The sequence below is a fragment of the Dinoponera quadriceps genome, unplaced genomic scaffold (assembly GCF_001313825.1).
Source record: "Dinoponera quadriceps isolate SergipeBrazil2010 unplaced genomic scaffold, ASM131382v1 scaffold426, whole genome shotgun sequence".
NCBI lineage: Eukaryota > Metazoa > Arthropoda > Insecta > Hymenoptera > Formicidae > Dinoponera > Dinoponera quadriceps.
In genome coordinates this window covers 708,767-729,160 of record NW_014554535.1, presented here as the reverse complement: position 1 = coordinate 729,160, position 20,394 = coordinate 708,767, and the positions used below count along the sequence as shown (strand labels likewise).

General features: G+C 44.5%; 1 protein-coding gene across 2 annotated transcripts in view; it reads left to right on the top strand.

Annotated features, from left to right (window-relative positions):
- The first annotated feature begins 617 nt into the window (after positions 1-617).
- Positions 618-20,394, top strand: part of LOC106751952 (FERM domain-containing protein 5) — a 43,219-nt gene continuing 23,442 nt past the window's right edge. For both annotated transcript variants that reach the window (XM_014633264.1, XM_014633263.1), the window contains exons 1-4: positions 618-1,041; positions 10,897-11,001; positions 13,981-14,023; positions 20,137-20,313. In XM_014633264.1, coding sequence (XP_014488750.1) covers positions 946-1,041; positions 10,897-11,001; positions 13,981-14,023; positions 20,137-20,313 — 421 coding nt within the window. In that variant the 5' untranslated portion in view covers positions 618-945. The remainder of the gene's footprint in view (positions 1,042-10,896; positions 11,002-13,980; positions 14,024-20,136; positions 20,314-20,394) is intronic.

Below are 20,394 nucleotides of genomic sequence, written 5' to 3'. Positions count from 1 at the left end.
AGTTTAAAAGAGCTAATAATTACTAAACTTTGATTCGTAATGTGAAAGCGTAGATGTAAACGCAGGCAGCGAACAGTGCGGCTTTACTTACGAGATGATATGCGCGACTTCAAGCGTTTCGCGCACTGTACTCTCTGATATAACGAATTATTCCTATCGATCCCGACTCGTTCTTTACCGAATGCAAACGTAATCGACAAATAGCGCCCTCTATTTATTAATCGAGCTTATATGCGTTGTTCTATGAGAAGTATTTGCGAATACTGCGGAATTTTCGCGCACGACAATAATCACACTGAAAACCGAGGATTTTCCACATATTTCTCGTCAACGTTTACACGCGTATCGTCAGACCGAAGTCGCCGGTCGAGACATTTGTGCGCATTCGGTGTGTACACATCAACGGAATGTTAAAGGGAGAACTTAAATTGATATTAGATCGGAACGTATCAGGATGCACCGGGGAAAGCTCAGCAAGCATGCGAAATCCCGCGGCGAGATCTCGCGAATATTTCGGTGGCAGTCCGACAACCGAAACGTCAAAGACGAATCGGAGTCGGGCGGCGCGCGCACCTGTCAAACGCGGCTCCGACAACGGCAACGGCGCATAGGCCGCTCGGCTCGGCGTAGATGTGGCAGCGCCGCTACGGCCGCGGCGGCGGCGCACCAGTGGACGGGACCGGTTGACAGACAGCTTCGCGTTCTTCCGTTACGGTGATGTGTCGTCGTTCACCGCTGTGCAATCGTGCCGTCGCGCCGTCGTGCCGTGTCAGCTCGCCGATTAATACGGAGTACGGTCGCGCGTCAGCGGCGACGACCGGCGTCCACGACGGGGACGACGACGGTGGCGCGTGTCGCGATTAATAAACGGGCAGTGTGTGGTGCTGTGGGGGCAGGGACGATGAGGGCCGGGGGGATAATTCGGGTGACGACTTGAGGGCAGAAATGTTGAAGTTCGGCAGCAAGAGTGACGTGACGGTGGTGCATCGCGCCACTATTCGACTGTTGGATGACGCCGAAATTATCCACTGCGACTTTCAGGTAAGAGAGAGAAAGAGGGGAGAGGGAGAACGCTCTCGCTCCGCTCCGCTCTGGCTCCGTTCTGCTCCGCGCGCCGTTCCGCTCGGCCCCGCTCCGCGCCGTCGTCCTCCTCGCGCGAGGGTAGACGCGCGCGAGACCGACTTTCTTCAGCCACCCCTGCGACTCCTTGTCACCCTGGTCGCCCGTTGCTCGCGAGCATGTCGGTGAAGAATCCGCCGTTGTTTCAATTGTACATACGTGTACGATGTATATACGTGTGTGCGTCCGGTGACAGGGAAACGCGGAGTTTCACGCGACCCCGTGACAGTGCGCGCGGTTCCGTCACGGGTCGCGGGACGAATTCGACGATACCATTCTGACTGATCGCCGGATGCTGCTCTGCACCGGCGATTTCTAATTTCTAATAAGGTCCCCGTCATGAAAGGACCTCAGGTAACGTCATGCGATAGATTTGCGATCTTACGATTGCCGAGTTACACGGCTTACAGCGTCAGGTGGCAGCGAGAGTGGGAGAGCCGAACCGACGCGAGGAGTCGACTTGTATTCTCACACGATGATCTCACGATGATTACCGCATCGTTCGAAGGTCCGAATTAATAAAGTATCGTGAAGATATAAATAACGAGAGTTCTCACGAGGCTTGGGAAAGGAATCGACGACGAGCGTGTGTCGGCATGAGAATACAATACATACAATATGAATTTCGTTGAAGCCCGATTTTTCCTATGCTAAGTAACAGAGAGGGAGAGAGCCAATGGGAGCCGTCGCTGAATTTTGCTTACGTGATAATTTGAAAAAAAGAATATTTTCCCCTTTTTTTTATTCCATAATCATTCCCCACGTGCCGTTCGCGCGACTGCGGTTGAGCGCCGCTGGTAGACACAAGGGTCGAGCGTGACTTCGTGTCGCGGATCCCTTTGACGTTTAGTCGCAGATACGCGGCGTCTCCAACGCACGGCTGCCTTGGATCGATTCCAGAAAACCGCCTGTCGCACGCGGCCTGCCCTGTCAAAAATTCACCCCGCGCCCTCGAGCCGTCTCGGCAAAGATTGACGTTTCTCTCCTCGCGTAGCCAGCTCTCGTAGGAAAATCTCCCGAGGAAAACAAGCCGTCTGATTCGCCAGTTCTCAAATCCCAAAGGTCTCCGAATTCGTATATTTCTAAGCGACATTTACCGGTTCTCCGTATTTCAAAGTCAACAACTCACACTCCCCGCGTATTTTCAAGCGGTAATTTCATTCCCCGGATATCGTTGAAGCGATCATTACAAACTCTCCCTCAGCTCTCGATCGCGCACTTCGCGCCTCGGCCGCTGAAATATGCACGAATCGATGACGCTAATATAGCGAAGCTCGAGAAATGTCAATTCCGAGGTGGTCGTGAGCTCGGAGACTTTTACCGGCAATGACCGAGGTCCGAGAAACTGGCCCTTGTCCTGCCGAGGTGTGCGGATTATTTAATTACTCGCGTCGGCTCATTCATTACGTGTCACGCAAATCGAGCAATAGCCATGCCGTATCGCGGTCAGCGATTACGCAAGTAGTTAGAGAGAGAGAGAGAGAGAGCGCTCCCCCGATAAATTGATGATATCGTTCTCAACCTTCGCGTTATTTTCCACCTCGTCACAGCCCGCTCACCCTTGCGGACCTCCGAATCCACGTGAATTGATTTTATGCGGGATCGCCCCGAGAGGCGCACACCGACCGCACATCGGCCGTGATTCTCACCCACGCGGATGTCGTCGACGGCCTTCTTCGAGTCTTCGCTGGCGACTCGCGGATTACCCGTCTCGGAACACCCGGGAACAGAGTCGGGCCATTGGGTCCGAGCTTGTCGGCGGCATAGACGATCGGTTGGCTTCTCTTCATTAAGCGCGCGACCGTCCGCCCCCGCCGGCGCGAAAATACCGGGGGTGTGCGTTTCAATCGTGCGCCACGTCGAGGATATTACGCCGAAATAATTGGCGGCCGGCCAAATCGGAGCGATATACGCGGGCATAGCGGACCCGAATTTTCGAGCGAGAACGCTGATCGGGGGGGAGGGTGGATTGCGGAAGGGGCCGGCGCGAGGGGTGGTTATGGGGCGCATTAAAAGCCAATAAAATCGAGAATACGTTATACCGGCCGTCCTGTATTGTTTTTTAGGCTCGAACGCCCGAGGAGCGCGAAATGGAAGCGGGAATATTTTACACATTAAACGCTTACCGCTCCTCGAAAGTGTCGAAGCAACACAATCCATCCTATTAGTTCAGTTATATTTCTGTATTATTTCCGTATGCTATTTTTAACAATGTAATAAAAAAAGAAACGAACGAGCGCTCGCGTGATATGTAAGCGATCGGAATAACGCGTCGCGATAAAACTGGAATAATCGATCTGAATTTTTTCCACAGAATCCGCCTGACGTTTTTTTCTCTCTCTCTCTCTCTCTCTTCTTCGCCGATATTTGCGTATTCAAATATGTGAATACGCGAACGTCCTTTCGTTTATTCGAATGCGCGTGAACTTGTAATGGAAATGTCCGGGAGTGAAGTCGCCGACGAACGGGGGGCGCACACGTCGAATGTCGAACGACGAGGACGGATGCGAAATAACGCGAGCGATAAAATTCGATACGACGATATGACGACGGCGACGGCGACGCGTTCCGCGTACGGAGTTCGGTGAGAAATGGGGGCGGACCTGCAATTTCGCGCGGAGTCGGAATTCACCGCTCGCGCGCACAATGATCCGCGGTATACGCCATTCGGCGGAAACTGCGTCGGTCCGATTCGCAGGCAAATTCCGCGAGCATCGCATTATTTCGCTCTCCGCTGTATCAGGGCGCTCCATTTGGCAGGCCGGTCGACGAGCGGCCGTAAATCACGGAGTACGACGTCGTCTCGCGCCTAAAAGTGTATTAAAAAACGCGGTTGACATTATGCGCGCGCGCGCAATCGCCCACCCCCGAGAAACGCGAGTCCCGACGATATAATCCTTAACCTTTTTGGAGCGTCTCCATTCTCGGCTGCCGACGAGCCGCGTCAAACGGCAACATTGTGTGTCCCGTGCCAAGGTAAATGTTACGTCATAAATAAAAGATGCGTCTCGTCGCTATGGACAAGCGCGCGCGCGTGGCCCCGACAACTCCCCCGGATGAAAATCCGCGGATCACCGGGGCAATTTCGCGAGAGCCCCTCGTCTTCTATTTTGCATATCGCAAACTTCTGCGAGAAACTTCGCCCGCGCCAGCGAGCAACTTCGTTTCTTATGTGCGCTTTCGCAGAGATTCGCGGAACAGATATATATTCTCGAAAATAATTATCTACACGACCGGCGTCGCGATGGAGAGTGGATGCGAAATGAATACATTGAAGAAAAGTCTTTGATAGTTGATGAATGCATTTGGCTGAGCGTTTCATTGCAATATTTGTTAATATCAAATGTTGAATATCAAATGTGTTAATGGCTACCAACTGTTTGGTAATAATTATATTACATAATAATTAGTTAAAACAAAGCAAATTTCCGAAGAAGTTGAAACAATTATATTATTTGGTAATTAATACCGAATAATATAATTGTTAATATAATATCGAATAATTTTGTAATAATTACCGAATAGTTTAACATATTTACCAAAGCGTTTTGGAACTATTCTTAAATTATATGATAATTCTTAATTGTCCACATAATGTGGTAAGTATTGCGTTTTACTTGACAAACGATTTAATAATACATATAAATAAATTAGTAATAGTTGCCAAAACTTGGCAACAAGTACTACACTGAGAGAAACTATAGTTATTTTCGGTGCCAACCACAACCTTTTTATAGCTTTAACCGCAAAAATAGCAGCAGCAACATATATGTATTATGCAGGTTATTATCACCAACGCTATAATAACACTTACTAGAAAACTGGTTTTCCTGACTATAATAAGACTATATGACTCTGATGATTACAGTCACAAATATCAAATATTTTTCTCTCAGTGCAAGTTTTCCGAAGATTATCTGTTATTTGTTAATATTCGCCGCATTATTTGATTATATTTACCTTACAATTAGTTGAAACTATTTCACCGAAGCATTTAGCAATTATGACCCAGGCTTGATGGCTATTACCGAGTCTTTTTTTCAGTGTACGTGAAATTTATCAGAGGCTGGTAAAAAATTTACCAGCGCATCATATAATATTCGCGCGATGCTGCATGAAAAATTTCGCTCGAACTAATTGGCTCGCATCCCACTTTGTATTCCGGATGATCCGGATATTCCAATCGTATATTTTGTTCATTCGCGCGTGCAGTCGGCCATTCGGGTCCAATCGATGTGTCCCACGTGTATCGCGGTTGCTCTTAAATCACAGAAGCGGATTTGAATCGCGCCACAAGTTACTCGAGTTGTTTCGTACGCACGGCGGCGGCGGTCCTGTTTATTTGCGCTCGCGGCTCATCGATCTCGATTCGGACGTTGGAAGTGGAGTGTGCCGCGTGAGCGATCTCGTCGCTTGGATCGCGCACGCATATGAGCGAACACCATGTTCAACAGATCTTACTTTGCACATAACGTGGCGCGTCTATAAGAAACGCTGTGTCTGGAGGTACAGGGTCACTACGGGGCTACAATCAATGATAGCTGTGCTTTGTAGTTTCTTACTGCTCGCTGTCGACGTGGCGGAGTCACTTAAATTATTACCGGCGAATGCAAATCCCTCGACAGTGACGCCGGCAGTTGTTGATCGACTTTGAGACTCGCGTAATTCTTCAAAGGTCTTTGTAGTTTGCCGCTATCCCGCGAATAGTACACTGAAAAAAGAATTTGGTGAGAAGTACTCAAATTTGGTGAATACTTACTGACCAAACGTTTGATTACTGCAACCAAATATTTGGTCGGCAAGTATTCATCAAATTTTAGTATTCATTATCAAATTCTTTTTTCAATGTAGTAAAAACTAAGTGCTTGTGAAGTGTTTCTCTCTCTCTCTCTCTCTCTCTTGAACGATACCTTATTATTTTACGAATCTCACGAGGCGAAGCGTCTAAATTAATTAAACGAATATAATTGGAATCAACCAAACATACACACACATGAGCACTTTTACACGCACGTGAATTCAATCATTAGAATTTCGATAATAAGCTAATGATGTTTCAAAGTTAAATGCGCGCGTGAATATTGCATAACAAGCGTATAACAGCGTGCTCACGAGGCACTAATACTAGAATTATTAATGCAACGCGCATTACATTTGCATTAATACGCATATCGTTAATACTCGTGCGCGCTTATCGTTAATTTTTTTGCCGTATTTAACGATAGATAACACCAGGCACACGGACTTTGTGTGTAAACGGAAAGTTTACGCGGAGTTTGGAATTAGCTTAGCGAAGAATTTGAAGTATGCCTTGATCTCGTGACCAACTTTAGGATACGCTTGGTATAGTAGAAATTGCGTGCTTAAAGTTTAACTCGGAGCACGTCTCGGGCACGTCCGACGGAGCGCGCCCGTACACGTTTATCTATCTATTTATTCCGCCTATCTTTCCTCATCTGTGTTCCTTATTTATTTATTTTTATCCGTCTTTCCTCGATATACGGTGCTAATAGAGAGATATCGATAAGGATTGCATGCCCGCCGGCGAGCTTTTCATTCGTGCGTGCGATCTCCGGAAGGGGGGGGGGGAAGGTCAACAAGCGGCGAGTATCCACTGTGCCATCGGTAGTTTTACACGTTTATAATACATTAAGACCGCCAACGTTATAACTAAGCAAGCCGCGAACAGTAAGACTTATCACCATCTCGATACCCGTCGATATTGATTCGTCACGTTCCTTGACACTGCTTATACATTTCCGACTGATGTATGCAAATTCTCGCGTACCATCCGGCAAATTGGATTTATATGTGCGAATACCTCACGCGTTACCGTATGCGCGCGCCGTCACTCCGTGTCGCATAATTAGATTCCCCGCTGGCCTATTGTTTATTGGCTTAACCGCCTCGTATATCGCGGATATCGCGGATTGCCTCCGCGTATGAACGGTATGATTCCAACTGGCGATAAGGGTTGACCGGCCATAAGCGGCGAGATGTACACGCTACACGGAGGAATAACGGCATTACAACCTTGTACATTTGACTTTCAGTCACTTCGGCTATGTTAATGTCAAACTTTAGCGCCTTTAGCACGATCGTCCGCTGTTCTATTCTGCTTCTCCCGAATGAATCCATCACGGAGGGGGGAAAAAAAGTGCGTGACGCTTGAACTTTGGTTGCCCGTACTTTTTCTTTCCTTTCTTGGTTTACCACTTCACGTTTTTGTGCTGTTATTATCAGTCCCCCGGGTTATTGTATGCCATTACCATTCCAAATTTGTCTCTTTCATACGCACGGGCGTGCGTGTTTCTGGCAGTTACGAGCTCGCTTTATTATATCTGCATTGCGCGCGAGCGCAACATTCTGCTCGCCAATCTTGCGCGAGTAAATAACTCGCGAGGGGTCTGGAGTCGTTCCTATTAATATATAACGCTAGCACATTCAGCCCCTTGTTTCCCGATGCCTCGCGAAACTCTAGTATGTAAAACGACGAGAAGGCCTAGGCGGAGTGAGTGGGTGGATATAGTTGGATGGATGGGAGCGCACCTGAATGTTGCATGGTTTGTCGCGTGTTCGCACACGAACCGCCGTCGCTGTTACGTGTCGCGTGCCCGTGAATCTTGGCGCACGCGAGAACTACATGAAAGAGAGAAAGAGAGAGAGAGAGGCTCGTCGAAGATATTTAGCATGCCGGACGAGTATTCACGCCCGAACACGACGCGGCCATACAAACGACCTTAAGCGCCTTCGAGCACTTCTCCCGTCTTGGCTTTCCTCTCACGAGGAGTCCCTGGCTGTGCCGTTTCGGCCGTTTTATGGCTATAGGCAACGGCCACCGTGCGAGCTGCAGCTCTCTCTCTCTCTCTTTCCCCCCCTCTCTCTCTCTCTCTCTCTAAGCCAATCCACGAGTTATTTCGGGATGTGACATTTCGATACCGCTGCGCTTAAGGGATTAATTCGCCTAACAGTTTGAAGCAGCTCGCGCGAAAACTTTTCTCCGACTGTTGCTATTAAGAGGCAAGTCCGACGTTCCTCTTCGATACACGAATATTACCGCGGCGAGCTTCGTACACAAATTACGCAACGGCGAGCGGATTTTTTTCTTTCCGTCGCCGTCCTTGTAGCATCTAATAATCTGATATTCAACTCGTAATTGCGAGCCATTAGTCTAGATAATTGCGGCGATTTTTTGTTTGTCCGTTGTAGGGGTCACGGTTAAGACATCGTTGTTTACATAATCGGATTCGCGAGTGACAGCGATTGTTACAGCGTTTCTTAGAACGTCGCTGATTATTTCGTCATAATGCGAAGTATTCTCGATACGAGGCAGTACAGCATTAGCACATTAATGACGACGCGACGCGACGTGCCATTAGATGTTCTCCGACTCGATCGATTGTAATTCCAGTTCCAGCTGCGCGCCGAGCCCGCCTGTATTAATCTTTTGCGGGGAGATGTCGGGAGATTCAGTTCAGTCAGCCTCGTTCCGCTTCCCGCGATATTATACCCATCCGAAATAACGAATGCCGTGTTTCTCAATATTTTACAAAGTCAAATCCTCCATCAGAGATACGAACAGCCTCCCGTTTAACTTACGAAACGTCGTTCCTTCACTCACAGAAAAAATTAGCCGTTTAGGAGCTCAAATTCAGCTGTGGCGGCTAAAATGGGGACAGCCAATGTCGTTGCTACCGCAAGCTAAATTTACGAACTGTTAGAGATAAGATTAAGATATAAGATTTGTCGCAAGGTACAACTATATTGTTCGTTGAAGCGCCTTAATTTGAACAGCTAATAACTTTAGCGGATAGGAACAACATTAGCTGTCCTTATTTTAGCTCCTACGGCTAATGCTTTCTTTCTGAGCAGCGCTACCATCTAGTCATTAAAGTTACTTTTTGTTACTTTTCCTTAATATGTTACTAAAAAATTTATTATCATCCTAATGGGTCACCTAAATGGGTCACTGTAATCACTTTTTTTCGAGCTACCGTTAAATTTGTAAAATATGAGAGTGGATATGTACATATTTTTGCCGTTTCTCTCTACGAAACTATCCGGAAAGCGTACTTGGATCATTTATGTCCTTGGTTTTGTTTGCTATAAATTTTCCGTACTATGAAGAGAACTCGTTATATATTAAGTTATCCAAAGACAAATCTGAGAAAGTAAAAATAAGGCCGGTACTCATAGTCAGATCTTATATTAGGTCGTCAAGGATGAAATTTGTAGAAAAAAAGGCAAAGTTGGTTGATAACTTACAAATATGAGGAATTATTTTATTTATCAAAGTATGCACCCATATTGTCTCTACACTTTTGTCATTTAAGCGGCAGGTTGTTCAGGCCGGTGGTATAAAAGCCTGGCGGACGAGAGTCAATGAATTCCTGGAAGACCAGTTTTACAGCATTGTCGGAATTAAATTGTTTTCCTATTAAAAAGTTGTCCAAATTGCGGAAGAGATGGTAGTCAGTGGGGGCTAGGTCTGGCGAGTATGGAGGATGATGAAGAAGTTCCAACTCCAATTCCTGTAGTTTTGCCAGTCATTTGTGCAGTGTGTGGTCTAGCGTTATCATGCAATAAGATAGGAGTTGATCTGTTCACCAATCTAAACTATATTTCTTTAAGTTTTTGCATCATTTCGTCCAGTTGGTTGCAGTATATTTCTGCTGTGATCGATGAGCCAGATTTCATGAAATCATAATGGACCACACCTGCGCTAGATCACCAAACATTCACTATCAGCTTCTTTTCATGAATATTGCGCTTTGGAGTGTGTTTTGGTGATTGAAAGCAACATCAAGTAAGCTTCCAAACGCTTTTGTTTCTGTTTTTCATTCAGTTCATGTGGAATCCACTTATCCAACTTTTTCACTTTACCGATTTGAGCTAAATGAGTTAATATTGTTTATTTGCTAACACCAAACTTCAACGATAATTCATAGGCACTCTGACATGGGTCAGACTCAACGGTGACCTTTAGTTCGTCATTATTGACCTTTGATTCTGGGCGACCGCGTGGCTCACTTGTGAGGTCAAAGTTACCTGTACGAAATTTAGCGAACCAATTTGATACCGTCTGCTGCGTAGTAACACTAGAGCCAAATACACTATTAATGTTTCGCGCGGTCTGCGATGCCGTAGTTCCACGTAAGAACTCATACTTCATAATAGTGCGAATTTCCGACCGTTCCATTTTCAACAAAATTAATTTTTCAAAAAAGGTTTTAATATTTTTTAGAGCTTACAATTATTTCTTTAAACAGGCGAGATATGTAACTTTCCAACAAAAAAAAACAGAACGGTAATATATTAAGCCAATATTAAATAATAAGTTGTTACAGTTGGCAATATTATTAACTACAAATTTCATCCTTACCAACTTAATATTTAAAATCGTCTAGTTCATTTTCAGATGCTTCATTTCAGCCAATGAAACGAACCGTACAGCACCTGAAAATGAACTCAAGATGGTCTTATATATAAGATATGAATAAGTGTTACTTTTTTGCTTGAATGGCTTTAGTTAATCTCAGAATTTGACAGAAAATATCGCGTCTCGTGACTATTTCGTCACTATTTCGATATCTGAGAGATGCCTTTTTGTCACCTTTTCTATCAAGAAGCAGTCACTTTTCCATTTATTTCGTTCCGGTGATGACTAGACGGCAGCGCAGTCCGAATACTTCTTTTCATTATTATTTTCTGTCACAGTTTCTCTCGCTTGCGAGACGCAAAGTCTGATAGTCGGCGATTCTTATTCTGTTATTGCAGCCACAGCACAAAGGGCGATATATTCTCGAATATGTGTGCAAGCAACTCAACATTTTGGAGATGGACTACTTCGGTCTTCGCTACGTCGATCATTGCAGACAAAGGGTGAGTGCATTTATGTATGAACGATAAGCTCGCAGGGAAGGTAGCTTTTCCGAAACGTCGTGCCGCCGGATTTTAACTCGCGCCTCGGAGACTTCCGCATGACGCGGCCGATTTGTCGCTCTCTTCCGCGTGTACGACGGAATATCCATCTGATTACCGTCGTGTGTTTCTCGCATGTTAATATCGGGAAGAATCAACCGGTTGTCAACGGCGATCGGCGATGATTGACGCGTCGCGGAAGTCTGGAAAGACCTTCGTCGCGCCATTAAATTCGCTCTAGTGACACCCGGAGTGGCATGGCCGCGCGGTGTGTATGTGTGTGTATGTTGTACTCCGTCGTAATCGTTATTCTTAGGTCATCGATGTAATTCTGGTGGATTTAAAAATAAATGCGCCTTGAAATACCGACGATTCATCGGGGCGCGCTATATCGCTCACAAACACGTACATAAAAAAAAAAGGAGTGCACTACACTGCCCTCGTGTCTTATTATTATTTCACGACAGAGATAACGCGTTACTGCCGGTCGCATTATAATAGTTGCCGCAGCGTTAATTACCGCTGAATTGTTCGTCGAAGAAACACGCATCAGATCCAGTTATCACGAATACGAATGCCCGTACATCGATCAGCGTAACGACGCGGTTTAGCTCATCGATTGCCATGATTCTGGGTGAGGGGAGGTCAGAGGGGCGCAAATTTAATTTATCCCGCCAACGTTCGCTCACGTCACGGTGAAGACTCGCGAATGCTTCGAAAACCCGAATGCATTTCAATAAATACGCGCGCACGCACACGCCATTTTTTACGGCAGCGAATGTAAACAGTCCCGTTTGTTCGACGTTGCGTTGAAAAAATTAGACTGTTCCACGTCGTTGACGTATTCGCGTAGCGGGCATCTCGATGTGCTTAATATCGCGCACACGCTGTAAATGTTTCCAATCGGCAAATTTCGCGAATCTCAGAATTCCCTTACGTTCTTGTCGCTCTTTTGCCGGCTCGCCCGTGTCGGAGTAGTTATTCGCGTCTGTTCGAGGCGAACTTTTTCCACTTGAATTCGAACGGACGGGAACCACGAGCACGGGAAAGCGTCTCGCGGTCGATCTTAATTGGAAGCTACAACCGAATGAAGAAACACAATCGAATGAATGAGCACGAAATGAAATTAATCCGCATGTCGAAATTATCGCCCCCTTTTTCTTCGTCGTTCGCGGCCGAGGGAGAAAAAAGCGAGAGCGCGTTTAGCACCACATTATTATCCGCCGCTTATTTGATCGCGGAGGAAAAGGAAGAATTCGGCTTTGCAGCCTCAACGCGGAGCAGCGTCCCCGTGAGCTCTCCGTTCTTTCTCTCAAGGTCTGGCAAAATCAATATTGTCCGCCTGGACATCCGCAAACATTCCCCGACTTGTTCAAAAATTAAAACGCCGCACCCTACCCTTCGAGGCACAGTTCTCGCTGCTCCTCCGGCTTCCGCAGTCGGACGAGTCCGGGGGAGAAAGGCGAGAGATTTTTCACGAAGACCGTGGGAAAATCCTTTGTTGCGGAATTTCCCGTCAAGCGAGCCCGTAATACGTGTCTCTTGAAAGAGAAATTCTTTATTTCTCATTATCTCGCGAGGAGACGAAACAGCTTATTGCGTGAGCGTTCCCACCCGCTCTCTTTTTTTTTTTTTTTTCATAATTACATCTTCGCATGATACACGAAGTAATCTACTCTTTTCGCTGAAAAATTCCCGTCAACGAGTATCCCTTGTCACGTGCTCGCTGGCTGGTGGACGACGCTTGCTTTTGCGATGTCTTGCGTTAAGAGTCAGTAGTTGTGGCGTTGCGATGTGCGCGCGAGAGAGGGACAAAATAGCATTCTTAACACGGTGGCAGATTTATGGGGCACGTAGCTCACGTGACGACACGCGATTGTTCGTACACACGACGCCGCGGCGAAAGCCGCGGGGGAGCCGATGACAATGCATGTGCGGGTGTGCGCGGTCCGGTCTAAAAATTGAGATAATATTCGCGTGGTCGCTTTTTGGTGCATTCGGAGCGCGGATGCGGCCACCGAGAGCGGAACACGACAAATCTCCCGGGAGAATGATAGATTATATCGCGCGTCATATCGACTGTTATTATCCGAGTTTAGCGGGAGGCCCTCCCAAATCCCACTCCATCCACTTTCTAAAGGTGGCCATTGTAACGAGCGGCTTAAAGAGATATATGCGCTGCTATCCGCTTCTCGTCTCCTCACCCCGTTCCCGCTCTTCCGAACTATTCCGGGCAATCTGGAGTTGCAGCCGATTCCTGATCCGATACTTGGACCGGAATTTATCACTCGGATCTGGATTGACGTGTAATCGCGAAGCCGATAACACGCCGGGCTGGGAAATCGCCTTTCGCACCGGACGTGTATATTCGTCAACGATATTACGTACAGTCCGACGATGTTGCGTTAGCGACGATCAAAACGTACGGTAACTTGGAACGAGATATGTGCCGCATCAAGCACATTGGGACAGTTAGCGTCGGAACAGATGCGCAACCTCGTCGGCGTAATTTGCCAACCGGTGAAACGTGCGTTTCTCGCGTGAGCGCGGGTCGTTATGATAACATCGTCGGGGCGGCTCATTTTACTCGGCAAAAAACGTGTTTTGGACGGCCGCCTTTCCTTTCCCCACGGGACACTCCCGTTGGGCTCGGCGCGTTATGTTTGCTCTATTTCGACGGTAAACCCGCGGAATTAATAAGCAGAGGCCGCGATTCTGTTTGCCTCGTCCCCACGTGCGTCCGAAGTTTGCCTTATGAAACAAATAAATGTCCTTACGCGAGCATTTGCCAACGGAAACATCCGTCGAGCCGTAATTAGTGACAATGAACTAATGACGATGCCTCGCTGCGAATAACGGGGCCCTCTCAATAAATAAATAATCGGCCGCGTTGTGATCGTTTGTTTTGTAATAACATCACGAATGTTGTTTGTTTTTCAGCATTGGCTGGACCTAGCGAAAACAGCGATAAAACAGGTGAAAGGTTAGTATCGTTCGAAACTCAACGAATTATACCTTCGTGTTTGAGGAGATACTACGCGGATTTGTTCTTCGTTTCGCGCACGTAACGGAGTATGCGCGACGCAACAGTTGAATTATGTACATTGGAAGGAGGAAATCGGGTAAGATGAACGAAGTCTCAGAGTTGCGCAGGTTTTATTGTACAAAAAGAAACTGCAATCGATAAAAGTATTTCACAAATTTAATAAAAAGTCATGTCGGATTCAGCAATTCGACGTAAGAATTTTTAACGGAAAAATTTAGTAAACAGTAATAAATTAACGAAACTGAAACGTAGTTGTACGTGCAATATAAATGCTCTTTAAACTCAGACTGTTTATCTAACTGTACAACACGAGTGTGTGTAATTCTATCTCTGGCGGAAGCTTAAATAAATTATATGATAAATATACGATGAAAAATGCCTTTGGTCAGCTTTACGATCGCCTCGTTATACGAGATTTTGAGCTTGTCTCGCACAAATCAGGAGATTAAAACACATAAAAATGTCGGTGAAGGAATTAAGACAATTTGCAATATTCGCACACAGTCAATGGAAGAAAAGTTGCGACACTTTTAGGTCCATGAACTCCAGAATACATCCGATATTGAATAGGAAAATTAATATTCTGAGAATTATAAGAAAAACAAACAAATTTTCCTATCGAATACGGATAAGTTATGAAACTCATTGCAAAAACAGTTGTAAATTTTCGTCCACTAACTATATATAGGATGTTCCAAAATAACTGCATGTGAAGTGCATCGTGGGATTCTTGGTACTAAACGAAGCAACTTTTTGTTTACCGAAATTTTCTTTCGAATGAAATAGAACGAATAGTTTCTAAATGAGAGCTATTCAGAGTTGTCGAATTAACATACTAGATTGCGCATGAAGTAAGAACAGCGCGCGTTGCAGAATTACGAAATATCACGTGAATTATATAGAGACTGTTTTTCTTCTATCTCGCTGAACATTTTACTACGCAATTAGATATATTTGAATTTATCACTATTTTGAATAGAACTTTGTACAAATAATTTATATAAATAGTATTCTACGGCCTTTTTTAAAAGCACAAATATTTTTAAGATATCAGAATATTTCGTGTAGAAAATTATTTGTTTATCATTTAAGTATACTTTATTTGTAGCCGTTTTTCCAATGGCATCGGTAATGAATTCTTTTGTACCAAATAATTTTCATTAAAAATAGCGGTAAATTCAGATAATAATTATTTGATACACAAAGATTTCCTGTCGATGCTACTGAAAGAACGACTACAAGTAATAAAATAATGTGCTTAAATGATACATAAATAATTTTTTATATGAAGTGTTGTTCTAATTTTTTTTTAATATTTGTGACTTTGAAAAATGTCAATGGAATGTCAGTTATACAAATTATTTATATAAACAAATTTTACTCAAAATAACGGTAAATTGAGATACAGTTGCGTAATAAAATCTTCAGTGAGGTAGAAGAAAAATAACTTGCATGATTCTCATGATATTTCGTAGTTCCACTTCTGACTCATGAGCAACCTAGTACGTTAATTCGACAATTCGAAATGGTTCTCACTTGAAAACTATTATTTGAACGAAATTTTGATAAAGGATAAATGGCTTGGTATCAAAGAATCTTTCGATGCATGCGGTTATTCTGGAACCCCTTGCAAATACAATTCTAAAATCTAACTCGTTTAACTCGACTCGAGTTGTTTCGACAGGTCTTTTCCTGCATGTTACAGTACACAGACATCGCCTGTACTTTCTCTCTCTTCGAGATAAAATTCTTCGTCGCGTTTACGCAGGAATGCAAAAAGCGAGCGCGCTCTGGCCGAGCCGAACTCCACGATATTCTCGATAATCATTTCAATCTCGTTCACGCTGCGGCACGCAATTAACGACGCAGCGACGGGTGTACTTGTAAGACGAAACAAACAAATTAAACGTTCTGCAGATATCTCTCATTTGCGAGCGATTCCATCCTGCGTTGCAACGCGTGACGGCGGTCGACCACCAAGGAAATTCTATTCACTAGGACGGGCTCTGCCGTGCTATAGTCGGTGATGTATAGTGGTTGTCGCGCATAGAACACAGGTATCAGGTAGCGAACAGCTGTGACCAAGGCTTCGGTCGTCGTGCCTCTTTCCTCCCACACTCAATTACGTCGGGTCGATGTCACATGAAAGTTTCAAGCAGTCGCGACCCGCTGGCCTATTCTCGTAGACTTGGTCAGACCCGGAGCGAGCTTATCCAAAAAGCATCTGGACGCTTTTTCCCGACCTGGAAAAATTCGATCGACGATCGGTCTGCTCGTCGGCGAAGAAGAGATATCGCGACTTCCTCCTCGTCGCTCCGATCAGCGCGAATATTCTCGCGAGCAGAGAGAGAGAGAGAGAGAGAGAGAAAGAGAAACGGCTTCGCGGAAAGGTTCGTCTTGAGATGGAATCCGACGAGCGGCACGGGGAATCAGGCTGAAAAGTATTTTCGCGTACCGCGGAATGAGCTAATACGAGCACGACCTCTTCGTCGTCTTCGTACCTGTTGATTTTCGCAACGCTCGCGGAACCGAGATTTGCGACGTCGATACCCCCGTCGTCGGAAGCATCGTTTTTAACGACACCGTTGCGTCTTTGCGTGTCCGTCGTTTATCGTCGCGACAGCCAATCGGCAAGTCGCGCAACGACGCAGCGTCGCACCTAATTAAATTTCATCCGATTTAATCGATGCCCGCGTGTTGTGAGCAAAAGTTAAAAGTATCTTATCGGCGAAAGCGATGAGGTATAATGATAACGCATCGAATAAGATCACGACCTCGCATTACGGAGACGGCGACATCGCCGTATTACCGAGTGTAAAGACCGATTTACATCGTGATACATTCGCGAGTGTGTCGTACATTCTCACTTGCACAGCACGGAATAACGCGCGCACGAACGTGCCCGTTAAACGTCGTTCTTCCCGAGTGCGAAGTCGCACGACAATCGGCGATCTTTATGTAGCGGGACTAATACGCGCTACACGAACCGGCGGAATAGCCTCGGCACGCAATGTAACTATGTTATTGGGATTTCCTGACCTCGCACGCATTATTGATTTATTATTTATTGATTATTCACAGGAAAGCGGTAGCGATATGTCAAGCGGTAATCTATCATTGTGATAGCTTTACGTTAATGCTCGAAGACGAACGTGTGCGTTAATAAAATACCAGTAACCTAATTACACCGCGTATTAAGGCTATCCCGCCGGCCGGTGTATAGTCAGTGGAAGAAAGTTGCGATACTTTTAGCTCGATGAACTTCAGAACGCATCTGATAGCCAAGAGGAAAATTCGTCCGTAAAAAAAATTGGAATTTATTTAATGTTGAATTTTGATTTTAATTTATCATTAAAATTTATCTTCAGCTGGCCACACTTATTTTCGAATCTTTAATTCGCTACACTCAGGTCCGAAGACTGCTCGACTTTTTTTTTCGCTTTGTCATTTTCATTCTAATGAATATTTTTCAGCTTTTAATGTGGGAATTTGAAATACAGAGTTTGAATAAGTTTATGATATCAGGTAAAAAAAAAATGATTTGAGTTTAAGTTAAATTTATTATTATAAGAAAAAGAATGTTTTCGGAGAGAATTCTCAAATGACTTTGCAAATGCGATTTAACAAAAAGTGATGTTCGTTCGTTGTAGCGGACACCTAATGCTTAAAAAAAATAGTGCAGCCACGTGAAAACTAGAACATCTAGAAACGTTCAGCGGATTGACTGAAATGCGGCGAGAAAGAATTAAATTTATCATTAAATTTCTTAAAAACAGATTCTGCTATTGGATACGAATCATAGAGAAATTCATTGAGAATAGATTGTTCCTTTAATAATCATTCCTCTTACAACTATGTGTATACAGCGGATACAAAACAAACGCTTGCTTTTCGTATTCTCCTTAAGATAATCCACATTAAAATGAAATTTCACCAGGTGCTTTGTGCTCGATATGTCCATATGTAAAAACGATATTTTTCGACAAAGAATTTTACCTGAATATGGAATGCGTGAATGCTCTTTCCACAGTGGCACATACCGTCGCCTCGCAGCGTGTTGAAATGTTTTCCCGCAAGACTCGATTACAAAACGATAATGCGTTCACACGAAATAAAAGGGACCCTCGCAATGTCACCCCCNCGCAAGACTCGATTACAAAACGATAATGCGTTCACACGAAATAAAAGGGAACCTCGCAATGTCACACCTCCCGCCACATTAATACGAACGCTGCCGTTAGTTCGTTAATACCGATCAACGCTCGCTTTCCGTCGTTTCTACCGTCGTCGGTGTCCTTTCGAGTGTAACTTACCACGCGAATACTCATCCTCTCGCACGATGTCCATTTCGTACGGTATCGCGTGTATCGATTGTTGTTCCGAGAAAAGAGAAGAGGTCGATATACATATCGGTCTTTCGTAAAACCGGTTATTGCGCATGTTGCCGCGAGCACGATATGAACTAGCGCTTAAATTATAGAATTACACTTGATGGCTTTTCGTCCATGGAAAGCTGTCGTTTGATACTGCTGCGATATAAGCAACACAACTCGCTCAATACCATGATAAATAACGATGACGACGGGATTTTTGCGAACGGCAAGAGCGTCCGAAAAAATGTGTAATCGCGGCGGTGTAATGTGACAATGAGTCGTTCGAGAAAACAAAAATGCCGATCTAATAGATTTAAACACAAGAGAACGAAACAGTCACTGTTAGTATATATTCATACGCGATTAACACTGTTCGATAAAATTTGATCTTTTTTTGCATTACGAGTTTTGCATTAATAATATATCTGATGTATTTCTGATGTATTTTACTTGCTGAATACTTTGTCCAAATTTGGCTATCACGTCACATTTTTTAACAAAATGGTGTCAAAGAGATAAAAATGACGATTTTGGGGTTTTCCCTGACGTTGTAGCATCGGCAGCAAATTTTTTTTTCTTGAATTTCGATAACGTTGTACGAAAACATCAAGTTTTAATTTTAAAATGCATTTTGTCTTGTTTTAATATAATTTTTCGTTTTCGAGATATAGCAATTTGAAAATAGCTCTTTTCCCATGTAATACACGGAAAAAATATTTTATTCCATCTTAATATTGAATTATATGGAAAATGCTTACATAATATAATCGGATCATACTAAATCAGAAAGCAACGTGAAATTGACAAAATACAATATAGCAGGAAGATTATAATTTTAAGATATAGGAATAGGATTGTATCGGACAATGTAATGAGGCAGGAAGTAAGATATACTATATTTATTTCTTCAACTAACTAAAGCCGATATTCAAAATCGGATCTTATATTTTAGACCGTCGTAAGTTCTTCTTTAGATGTTCCGTAACTAATGAAATGAGTTGTACAACATTTGAAGATAAACTTCAAACGGTCTTAAATATAAAGTCCGATTATGAATACCGGTCTAAGAATGATATTTATAATAAGATTTTATACTTAAAGTCGTCTCAATTTTATCTTAAGATTCCATGCAGTTAATGAAATATAAGATAGAACTATGAATACCGAAGTGTGTGTATTCTGCTTAAACGCTTTGATTCTAATTCCGATTTTTTCCGATACGACACTCTAAATTTCTTAGAGTGAGTTCTAGGTTAAAGCGGCAGTATTTTCACTCGCTTGAAGTGAATTGTCACTTCGTTTGGAGTGAAGATTCACTCCAAGCGAGCGAAAATACTGCCACTCTTAGAACTCGCTCGAAGAAATTTAGAGAGCAGCGGATAAAAAAATGCAATGATGCTTCTTACAACATGCAATGATGCTCCTTACAACATGCAATGATGCTTCTTACAACAATCTAACAACGTTCGTTGGATAGTAGTTTGCTAATAATAAAAAAAAAGGAAACGAGGCTCGAACTTCTTGCCGCTAAGCTGCCGAGTCAGAGGACCGCCGTGTTACCGCGGCGGGGGCGTGTGAAACTGTACTCGAAGTACTCCTCGTGCACGTAGGCGAAGGCACCGGTCTGCGCAAAAACGCCGAAAAATCCAGCCACCACTCACCGCGACTGTGTTCCAGACATGGACCCGATTTTGTTTAGTTTCCGCGTGAAATTCTACCCGCCCGATCCTCTGCGGCTGAAGGAGGAGATCACCAGGTATCAGATTTACCAGCAACTTAAGAGGGACCTTCTTCACGGGCGTTTATACTGCAGTCCCGGCGAGGCAGCGCTGCTGGCGGCGTGCATCGTGCAGAGTAAGCCCCCGATATCATTTATTCATTTGTTTTATTCATCGTCGGTTTCCTCATTCCGCGGCCTTTATGCACATTCGAAGG